The sequence below is a fragment of the Eurosta solidaginis genome, chromosome 2, assembly GCF_040869045.1.
Source record: "Eurosta solidaginis isolate ZX-2024a chromosome 2, ASM4086904v1, whole genome shotgun sequence".
NCBI classification, from domain to species: Eukaryota; Metazoa; Arthropoda; class Insecta; order Diptera; family Tephritidae; genus Eurosta; species Eurosta solidaginis.
Window position 1 is genome coordinate 114,222,295 of NC_090320.1, and position 11,943 is coordinate 114,234,237.

At 39.6% G+C, this 11,943-nt stretch overlaps 1 protein-coding gene across 1 annotated transcript; it reads left to right on the forward strand.

Annotated features, from left to right (window-relative positions):
* The first annotated feature begins 5,584 nt into the window (after positions 1–5,584).
* Positions 5,585–6,946, forward strand: LOC137241614 (putative nuclease HARBI1). The gene is made up of 3 exons (XM_067769149.1): positions 5,585–5,913; positions 5,969–6,255; positions 6,753–6,946. The coding sequence occupies exons 1-3, from the start codon at positions 5,585–5,587 to the stop codon at positions 6,815–6,817; spliced, it is 681 nt and encodes a 226-aa protein (XP_067625250.1). The 3' UTR covers positions 6,818–6,946.
* The last annotated feature ends 4,997 nt before the right edge of the window (positions 6,947–11,943 follow it).

The following is an 11,943-nucleotide window of genomic DNA, read 5'->3' on the forward strand; positions in this document are numbered from 1 at the left end:
CATATAACTTTTGTATTAGTACATCGATTTTGTTGAATGAAATCTGCAAAAAAATAAAAAGTTTTTGAGATCCTTCCTCGCAAAGTACAAATTTTTTTATATTTTTACAAAAAAAAATTGAAAAAATCCGTAATGATTGTTCGTTATCTTTGAATCTGAAAAGTGTTTATGCACAGTTTATAGCAAATTTTATTGCCTTTTAAAAGCTTCAAACCGTTTTGGTTGCTGAATTCCTTCTTGAGATATATATGATTAAGTGGACCCATTTAATGTTTTTTTTTTTGAAAAAAAAAACGGTAATTCGTTAATATCTCAAAAACATTACCATAGAATAAAAAATAACATTGATTTTCGGGGTCAGGGGGTGATTTTACATAGGAATTTCATAATGGCGTCTCTGGTGCAGAAAAAAAATGGAATTTGTGATCCATTGTAATTAATTAGACGTACTAATTGCCAAAATTCTTAAAAAAGTTGTTTATTATTTATTAGGGGATGCACTTATATGGGCTTCGGGCTTTCTGACTTCGGACAATCTAGCGTTCGACTTCATACCTGACAAGGCGGATTATTGTATGCCGATAACTGCTCCCTGTGCCACCTTCACTCCAGTCATTCCCCGGGAGATAAATGTGGAAGAGGACTCATTTGAGGGAGGGGACCGGTTTACTTGTTCACGGATGGGTCGAATATGGACGGAAAGGTTGGTGGGGGTCTTTAGTCAAGAGCTAAATGTAAGCCGCAAATTTAAGTTGACTGATCACTGCAGCATCTGACATCATTTGCTCTGAAAGCAATGGAGAAGATTGTAGACCACAATATGAGATCAAAGGCTCTCGATAAATAACCACTACATCGAGATCAGCATGCATATGCGACAGGCAGGTCGACAGAAACGGCATTGTATCAGCTGTACAAAGAAATCCAAAGTGCGTTCGAATGTGGGGAGGTTACGCTATGCGCCTTTTTGGATATGGAGGGGGCATTCGACAACACGGCCCACGATAGTGTGAATGGCGCACTCGAGACAAGAGAGATACAACGTCCGATCCGTATGTGGATAAACGCCCTACTGCGTACGAGGATTAACGAAACCTCGAGTGGGGACGGTACAGTAGAGATCAAGACAATGAAGGGATGTCTACAAGGGGGCGTCCTGTCACCCATGCTGTGGAGTCTGGTAGTAGATGTACTTGTACAGAGGCTCTCAGAAAACGGGGTACGCGGATGATATTGTTATAATTGTAAGAGGCAGATTTGACCCCTTGACGCCACAGGGTGGTGTCCTATCCCGACTTTTGTTTAATTTCTACATATCTAAGCTACCTTCACCACCGGAAGGAGTCACAATCGTTTCCTACGCCGATGACTGCACAATAATGGCCACAGGCCCAGGCCCAAAGATCGATGCGCTATGCAATAAAATAAACGGCTACCTCCCTGATCTCTCCAGTTTTTTCGCCTCGCGAAACCTGGCATTATCACCGAATAAATCTTCCGCGACCTTATAGCGATTCCCTCTTTATATATCCCCGCTGTAAATTTATCTCTGCACACCGGCTTATGGCGAAAACTTCGGCTTGGAAGATGCTCGGATATTTTCCGAGTGGAACATCTTGGTTCGGGGGCCGAAGATCCCCGTTCCTATGCCCTTCGGTATCTTCGAGCCATCGGTGTACCATATTATAGTGTGTTCCTGGTGAAGTGCTTCAATTCTGGAGGTATCCCACGTATTCTTGTTCCCCAGCTCTATTCTGAAGCGCTTCTCAAACTTAACTAGCTTCATCGTGTCATCACTGGGAAGTTGGATGAGTGGAATCTGCTCCTTCAACTTCTCCATGTTCCGTGACTGTATCACTTTGCCTCTTCCACATCCCTCTTTAGCTATGTTTACTAAAGTACTCCTGGCTGCCTGCTCAACCATTATGGCGTTAACTTAGGCAGCACCTATATTGCCACCGTCGGGCATGTTCGAACGGCTCCCATAATGCAGACACATGCCAAGCGTTGAGTGAGTAACTTTGTACAGTCACCATGGTTGTCCTTGATGCCCACGCAACTGCTCCATACACTATGATAGGTCTAACTATAGCAGTGTGCATCCATCTTAGGATCATTGGACTGCATCCCCAGGATATTCCTCCAATACGTCTGCACACCATTATTGCTCTTGATATGGTGTTATCGACGTGCTTCCTCCATAAGGGCTTAGAGTCGAACGTGACTCCCAAGTATTTCACCTCGGTCGTGTGCTCCAACTGTACTCCATTCATTGCGATGTGCCTCATCCCTTACAGTTTTCTTCTCCTGGTGAAGAGTACAATGGCTGTCTTGTTAGGGTTGATACTTAGCCCTACCTCAGTACACCATTCTTTCGTTAAACTCAATGCCCTTTACATTATGTCGCAAGGGGTGCTCTCAAATCTGCCTCTTACAATTATAACAATATCATCCGCGTACCCCTGACATCGGATTCCGTTTTCTGAGAGCCTCTGTACAAGTACATCTACTACCAGACTCCACAGCATGGGTGACAGGACGCCCCCTTGTAGACATCCCTTCATTGTATTGATCTCTACTGTACCGTCCCCACTCGAGGTTTCGTTAATCCTCGTACGCAGTAGGGCGTTTATCCACATACGGATCGGACGTTGTATCTCTCTTGTCTCGAGTGCGCCATTCACACTATCGTGGGCCGTGTTGTCGAATGCCCCCTCTATATCCAAAAAGGCGCATAGCGTAACCTCCCCGCATTCGAACGCACTTTGGATTTCTTTGTACAGCTGATACAATGCCGTTTCTGTCGACCTGCCTGTCGCATATGCATGCTGATCTCGATGTAGTGGTTATTTATCGAGAGCCTTTGATCTCATATTGTGGTCTACAATCTTCTCCATTGTTTTCAGAGCAAATGATGTCAGATGCTGCAGTGATCAGTCAACTTAAATTTGCGGCTTACATTTAGCTCTTGACTAAAGACCCCCACCAACCTTTCCGTCCATATTCGACCCATCCGTGAACAAGTAAACCGGTCCCCTCCCTCAAATGAGTCCTCTTCCACATTTATCTCCCGGGGAATGACTGGAGTGAAGGTGGCACAGGGAGCAGTTATCGGCATACAATAATCCGCCTTGTCAGGTATGAAGTCGAACGCTAGATTGTCCGAAGTCAGAAAGCCCGAAGCCCATATCAGTGCATCCCCTAATAAATAATAAACAACTTTTTTAAGAATTTTGGCAATTAGTACGTCTAATTAATTACAATGGATCACAAATTCCATTTTTTTTTTCTGCACCAGAGACGCCATTGTGAAATTCCTATGTAAAATCACCCCCTGATTCCGAAAATCAATGTTATTTTTTATTCTATGGTAATGTTTTTGAGATATTAACGAATTACCGTTTTTTTTCAAAAAAAAAAAAAAACATTAAATGGGTCCACTTAATCATATATATCTCAAGAAGGAATTCAGCAACCAAAACGGTTTGAAGCTTTTAAAAGGCAATAAAATTTGCTATAAACTGTGCATAAACACTTTTCAGATTCAAAGATAACGAACAATCATTACGGATTTTATCAATTTTTTTTTGTAAAAATATAAAAAAATTTGTACTTTGCGAGGAAGGATCTCAAAAACTTTTTATTTTTTTGCAGATTTCATTCAACAAAATCGATGTACTAATACAAGTTATATGCATTTAAGTGTATATATATTGATTTAATACTTAAGTACCCTACTGGAACATATTTGTTAGTATTCGTATATCAGTTAGTTAGCAGGTAGATTCGAAGGGTTATTAGATGCAAAAAACTGTTAATGTCGTTTTCTCAAAACCAGATACATTTCAAGCAAGAGCATATTTTTAAGGCAGGTAGTGTTTTTTTAGTAGAACCAGGGAACCTTTTTGTCTAGGTAGGCTTGAATTTTTACTTGATCTAAGTGTAAATAATATTACATGCGCCTTGTCCCTTCATAATATCTGCAAGGCTCGCCGGATACTGTTCTGTTGATAATTGCAGTTCATAACCCGTCATTTACTTAAAAATATAATATGAATAAAATGCCGCGAGAGTTTGAGTGTACAAATTATCCAGATATGTTCTGTTTCATCAATTTATCTGTTTGATTAAACAAAAAAAAAATGTAAGGCGCGATAACCTCCGAAGAGATCTAAGGCCGAGCTTCTCTTCCAATTTGCGTCGTGCTCTTCTTGACTTTCCCTACAAATTGGCCGGACGGGACCTACATGTTTTATGCCGACTCCGAACGGCATCTGCAAGGCAGATGAGTTTTCACTGAGAGCTTTTCATGGGAGAAATACACTCGGAGCTTGTGGCAGTCACTGCCGAGGGGCGACCCCGCTTAGAAAAATTTTCTTCTAATTGAAAAACCTTATTTCTAAAATTTTAATGTTGCTTTGCCCGGGAGTTGAACCCAGGGCATACGGTGTGATAGGCGGAGCACGCTACCATCACACCACGGTGGCCGCCGTCTGTTTGATTACACAACCAAAATAGTATGCCGGTTCGACCTCACGGCAACTCAAAAAGTGGACAGAACGAAGCAAGGAAATGAAAACAACAGGAGTTAATAAAGTATAATATAAAGGTTTATAAGTTTATTGAAGAAGAAAAACCGCATATACGAAGATATATGCGGGTGAAGAACCGAATTTAAAATGAAGAATATAAATCTCAATAGATATAAAAATGTATAAGGTTAAATATTACATATGTATTTAATTAGCGAGCTTTGCTCATATTGCTTTATACAATGGTTTTTGTAATTGATATTAGAGAAAAATTGTAAGTTTACAAACGGCGATGGTTACTAGGACATGTTTCTGAATTTCACTTCTTCATCAGCTAGCTTTTCGGGAGCTGAGCGTTGAACTCGAGTCTCCAACATTCATATCAGTGCAAGCCTTTTTTAGCTGCTACGCCATATGAATGTTCCGTTGTTCGCTGTACAATTGGTCTCTAAGAGATGCCTTTTTTGTTTATATTCCTTTTTGATCACCATGTAGGCACATACACTCTGTATGTAGTTTATTCCTAATGGTGTGGATATGATTTTTAGGCGTGCTTTTGAAAGCTTAGTAACATTTGTTCGGATTTTTACAGGATTTGTTTTTAATACTTCCGCTGTTACTATTATATCAATATGATATATGTATTTAATTAGCGAGCTTTGCTCATATTGCTTTATACAATGGTTTTTGTAATTGATATTAGAGAAAAATTGTAAGTTTACAAACGGCGATGGTTACTAGGACATGTTTCTGAATTTCACTTCTTCATCAGCTAGCTTTTCGGGAGCTGAGCGTTGAACTCGAGTCTCCAACATTCATATCAGTGCAAGCCTTTTTTAGCTGCTACGCCATATGAATGTTCCGTTGTTCGCTGTACAATTGGTCTCTAAGGCCCGGTTTCACCAACTCGACTTAACTTAGTTAAGTCATATTTTTTAATTTTTCTGTTTCACCACCAATGCTTAACTAAGTCGCAAATTAGCCTACCTGTCAGCTGGCTTATTCTCGACTTTCAACAGTGTTGCTGTAGTACAAATTTTGAGTCGAATTAAATGGCACTATTCATACTTATTTCGTTATGCAAATATAGCAACCCCGCTATTGTTGACATCTGCAATTTCTTTGAAGTGGCTTATTTTATTTGTATTATCGGTGGAAAATTTATAAAAAATTTAATGGATCTTCGAGATTCTGGCGAAAGTGATTGCAACTTTGAAGCTCTGCGGGTAATCGTGCTGCGACGAAAAAGAAAAATTAAAGAGCGTCCTGATTTTTTTCTGCATTATGACGATGTTGACTTTCGCGAACAATTTCGTATGTGCAAAGATGCTGCTTGGTTTGTTTTTTCTTTAATAAAAGACAAAATTTATCTTGGAGCACGGTAAGTTTACATCATATTTTATAAATGTTGCCCTAAATTACTTCTTCGTTTACAGCAACAACGCAATGCAGCCACATCAAATGTTTTTCATCGCACTCCGGTTCTTTGCTTCAGGATCTTTTCAGCAAATTGTGGCAGACCTTTCCGGAGTTTCAAAAGCAAGTGCCTCACGTGCAATTACGCTAGTTTCCTACCATCTAGCATCCTTGCGACCAGATTTTGTAAAATTTCCTCAAACGGAACAGGAGCGCTTGGAAACACAGGCTGCTTTTAAAGAAAAGGCAAATTTTCCGCGTGTAATTGGGGCAATGGACTGCAGCCATATTAAAATCAATTCCCCAGGTGAATATGCGTGAATAGTAATTGGTAAACAATATCTCTATATTAATTTATAAACTCTTCCCAAGGCAGCCGGTTCTGTCCGGCTTCATTTCATGTTGAGTCCGTCCCACAAATTGTCATTCTCCCAGCAGATCCTTGCAGCGGGGTAAAAGTTAAGTTGAGGGGTCGACTGCTAATACGCTACCAAAAATATCGAGAGAGGTATCAAAAGACGCGAATAATCTCGAAAATAATAATCCGAAGGCGGAAAATAAAAATTGTATCTCAGTTATCAGATATTTGCAGTGGAAGTGGGCGATTTCCATGTGGTTGTTGTAATATTGCGTACCCACAAAAAAAAATTGTGAACATAAGTGTTTTGCGAGGAAACCCCAAACTGATACCATCCGCATTTGATGCACGTATTGTTGGTTGCATCTGTGAGTGAAGAATAAATAGCACAAGAGAACAAAAACTATTTTTTAACATACTAAACATTTATTTTATATTATTTCCAGGCGAAGAAGATCAAACTTATGTGCAATGGATGTGGCTACAAAATGGTACATTAAAACGCTGCTAGTGCGGTCATTGGTTAAAATTGGTTGAGCTCCTGTCTAAACTTATTACTTTTAAATAAATGCAAATATATTTTTATTAAGAAAAAAGTAACCAAATAAATTCACAAAATTTAAATTTAAAACGAATATAATTGCGTATAATGTCCACAGAAAAGATCGCATGAGCGGAAATGGAGGCGGCCTCGCGTTTATCATACACCACTCTGTGCAATATCTATATATATTATATTATATTATATATATATATATATATATGTGATCCTGGCATCGACCGCAGGGACAATGTCTTAGAACGTCAAGGCCTATCTGTCCGGTCAGGCGATGCAAACCTAGAAATCATCACCATCTACATCTACCGCCCTAATATTAGCGCCCTACTCACTGGCAACAATCGCATTATCTTAGGTGATTTCAATGCCCATCACGATCTATGGCGGGCGGACAGTAGGGGTGAGATGTTGGCGGATCAAATAGAAGAAACGACGTTCAGCACAATAAACGGAGACGCCCCCACACGTATGGTAGGAAGCTGTCACAGTTCGCCGAATATTTCAATCGTGAGCGCAGAACTCGTAAACTGGCAGCCGATGGTAACATTGGCATCCGACCACCCGCCTATACTTATTTCGTCCGAGCAAACCGCCGACTTCATCGTTACAGATAAACGCACTTTCAAAAAATTTAAAAAAGGAAAGTGGGAGGAATACAATTCTTTTACATGCAACCTCTTTGCTGCCCTCCCTATCCAGACTGATGCCCGCCAAGGGGAGCGTGCTTTCCGCAAGGTCATTGAATCCGCCTCGGCACGTTTCATTCCCGCCGGGAGAATTCCCGAAATTCGGCCCCACTTCCCGGCGGAGGCCGCAAATTTAGCGAGAGAACGTGACCTTATAAGACAGCTCGACCCAGGCGACCCCCAAATAAGGGATATAAACCAACGCATCAGATTGCTTGTGGATGAACACAAGCGGGCGAAATGGGAGGAGCACCTAAGAGGTTGAGGTTGTGGATTTTATTTCCAATTAAAGGAAGTAAAACCAATTTAAAAATAATTACAGCAAAAGTAAACTTAAAACCGTGGTATATATTCGTCCGATATATTATTAATTTGAATATAATTGTTTGCACACTCTAAATAAACTAAGAATATTAGCCTATGGTATAACCAGTCAAGAGGTAACCACTATTACCATTCATATTTACTTCAGGATGTGTGCGATTGGGCAATATTTGATAGTAACGTAGCCAATTTCAAGTCAAATACAAATTTGTGACATTAGAGTTGGTTTTCAGCTCTACATACAAGTCCGTTAACAATTCCATGCTAAGACTGTACAACACTATTGGGCGTGAATGTTTTACAAAGCGTAATAAAGCTTGCACGATGTTACTTGGGTGTTCCTTTCCTGCTATGACAAGTGCATCGAACTTGACGCGCATTAACTCACATGCACGCCGGTTTTCTATCTGTCATTTCTACGCCGGCGCTGCTGCAACTGTTGCAGATGGGTTATTTGTTTCGCTATAATCGCCGGTGCTGTCGCTATTAGGGGACGCTGCTGTTGTTGTAACAGTGCTTGATGTTGCGCCCGAAGTTGCTGCAGAAAAAAAAAAAAGAGTTACGTTATTACAGCTAGCAAGGTTTTATTGTGCTGCAATGGCGAAAACCTGTCCGAGGTTTTTGAGCATACAAATTTAGGTCTTCTGTAAACAAGACCAGAAGGGCTTTGGAGAATTCTCCAAGTGAGTTTTTGGCAATATTTTTATACAGATCAAGCCTGTCTAATCGATTATTCAATGTTACTTACCCACATCATCTTCGCTTAGTTTCTGCTTTTTACTGCTTGGCTCTCTTTCTTCAATGGGTGTACTTGGCTCAGTCGCGACCTCAGGCACCTGTTGATCCTTCCCTTGGTATTATTCTCGCAGCACCGAATATAAATTTACCGAGATACAACGTTGTAGTTGCTCTTGCATTGCTTGCTTCTGTGGCACATTACCTGGATGCATGTGCACAAGTGTCGCCTCAGTGTTAGCGCCAATTGAATTCAGAGAGCTTGCAGGTAGCAGACCACTTGTACCACTCTCATACATTAAATAACTACCAAAACCGCTTACACCCGCATATGAGATGTTATTATTTTTATTATAATTTTATTAAAAGTTGTGCAGCTGACAGCCGTAACTGACAATACTTCAAATGGATTGGGTTGCGTGAAATTAAAGAGTAGCAAAAAATACTACTATGTATAAAACAGTTGATAGGGTTGTTGTATGTCAATTTCGTTAAGTAACTAAGTTGGTGAAACCGAAAAAAAACTAAGCCGCAAATCTGGACTAACTTAAGTCACAACTAAGTTTTAGCCTAAGTCGAGTTGGTGAAATCGGCCCTAAGAGTTGCCTTTTTTGTTTATATTCCTTTTTATCACCATGTAGGCACATACACTCTGTATGTAGTTTATTCCTAATGGTGTGGATATGATTTTTAGGCGTGCTTTTGAAAGCTTAGTAACATTTGTTCGGATTTTTACAGTATTTGTTTTTAATACTTCCGCTGTTACTATTATATCAATATGATATATGTATTTAATTAGCGAGCTTTGCTCATATTGCTTTATACAATGGTTTTTGTAATTGATATTAGAGAAAAATTGTAAGTTTACAAACGGCGATGGTTACTAGGACATGTTTCTGAATTTCACTTCTTCATCAGCTAGCTTTTCGGGAGCTGAGCGTTGAACTCGAGTCTCCAACATTCATATCAGTGCAAGCCTTTTTTAGCTGCTACGCCATATGAATGTTCCGTTGTTCGCTGTACAATTGGTCTCTAAGAGTTGCCTTTTTTGTTTATATTCCTTTTTGATCACCATGTAGGCACATACACTCTGTATGTAGTTTATTCCTAATGGTGTGGATATGATTTTTAGGCGTGCTTTTGAAAGCTTAGTAACATTTGTTCGGATTTTTACAGTATTTGTTTTTAATACTTCCGCTGTTACTATTATATCAATATGATATATGTATTTAATTAGCGAGCTTTGCTCATATTGCTTTATACAATGGTTTTTGTAATTGATATTAGAGAAAAATTGTAAGTTTACAAACGGCGATGGTTACTAGGACATGTTTCTGAATTTCACTTCTTCATCAGCTAGCTTTTCGGGAGCTGAGCGTTGAACTCGAGTCTCCAACATTCATATCAGTGCAAGCCTTTTTTAGCTGCTACGCCAAATGAATGTTCCGTTGTTCGCTGTACAATTGGTCTCTAAGAGTTGCCTTTTTTGTTTATATTCCTTTTTGATCACCATGTAGGCACATACACTCTGTATGTAGTTTATTCCTAATGGTGTGGATATGATTTTTAGGCGTGCTTTTGAAAGCTTAGTAACATTTGTTCGGATTTTTACAGTATTTGTTTTTAATACTTCCGCTGTTACTATTACTGGAGTTTGGCTTCAACATTGCCGCCGCCCTTGCAACACGTAGGGGTTGCAACAAGTAACTTAGAAGCTAAGCATTATATAAATTTCCAAACTAAAAATAAAATTCGTTAAATGCGTGTAAAGTTATAAATTGTTGAGTTTTCTTTAATATATCCAGTGCTTTATTATAGTTAAATCTAATTCATTTTCGTATTTTATAAATTCATAATTTCTGCCCCGTAGGGGTTATAATGTAATTGCGACTTACTTATATGATTAATTACCAAGCTGGTATAATTCATATTGTTACGAATATTAGCAACACTAAGGGGTACTGTCATCTCTAAGCCGATGCTAAGAGTGACTTGTATGCACATCATAAATCAATCATTATGTATCTATATAAACGAATCAATCATTATGTCTACACATATGTACGTACACGCAGCGGAGAAGCAACGCACAAGCACATACAGATATAATATCTGAGATAAGCAATTATAATTGTGGAAGTGTCGCTCACAAACACACGCGCATATGAGAGCTATACACGTACATCTGTAGAACAGAAGCGCCTAGAAGATGCAACGAGGGAATCAAAGAGTACAACAGTTGAGGCGCTACAATCAGTTTGAATTAAGTACGCTATCTGTCGGGCAATAGTAGTGTTATTGTACTTTAATAAAGGCCATTTTGCATTATTGAAAAGTGGAGTTATTTATTCAACAGTTTAGTGATTCGAACTTAGCAGAAGGTTGCAAATAAGCGGTATTGCACTAAATTCGTTACAATTGGTGTCAGAAGAGGAATTGTTGAATAAATCCCGAAGATTGGGAATAAAACTTGAGTATGACAAAGTTGAGTGAATTGAGGATCCAACAAGTGAAAAGTTGGAGAACAGTGGATTGAATACAACCGGCAATAAGATCGAACTTCAAGCACGGCTACGAGAGGAGTCGCAAGGAATTGATGTGGACGAGTATGTCTTTTATCCTGATGGGGACGAGACGACAACAAAAATTGAAGAGAAAAACGAAACATCGCAGACAGTTACGAGCACAGACTTGAACATGATTTTGGCTGCAATATCTGCACAAACATCGACAGTAACTTCAATGTCGTCGCAAATGTCAGCAATGTCGTCAGAAATAACATCGAAGATTGAAGCACAAGAAACGCGTATGTCAGAAATGTCGACACAGATTACATCCAAGATGGAAACTCAACTGGAAGAACAGAAAACGTATATGTCATCACAGATGGAATCACAGGAGACACGTATAGCATCTCAACTGGAATCGCAAGAGAACCGTATAACATCGAAGATTGAAGCACAAGAGGCACGAATATCAGCGCAGATCTCTGCACAACTTGAAGAGCAAGAAGGACGCATTTCTTCGAAGATGGAGGCGCAAGACACAAAAATTTTGCAACTTGACACCAAACGTGATGCCGAGATTTAAACATTGCGAGGTCATATACAGGAATTGCAACTAAATCGCCCAGTTATTTCAACAAGCAATACGAAGCTAAAAACTCCATCTTTTGACGGCTCTGTTCCTTTCCAGGTGTTTAAGATTAAGTTTGAGAAGACCGCAGCAGTGAACAACTGGAGTGCTGAAGATAAAGTTGCTGCACTATTGTGGCATTGAAAGGATCTGCTGCTGAAATCCTACAGACTAGTCCGGAGGGGGAGCGGAACAACT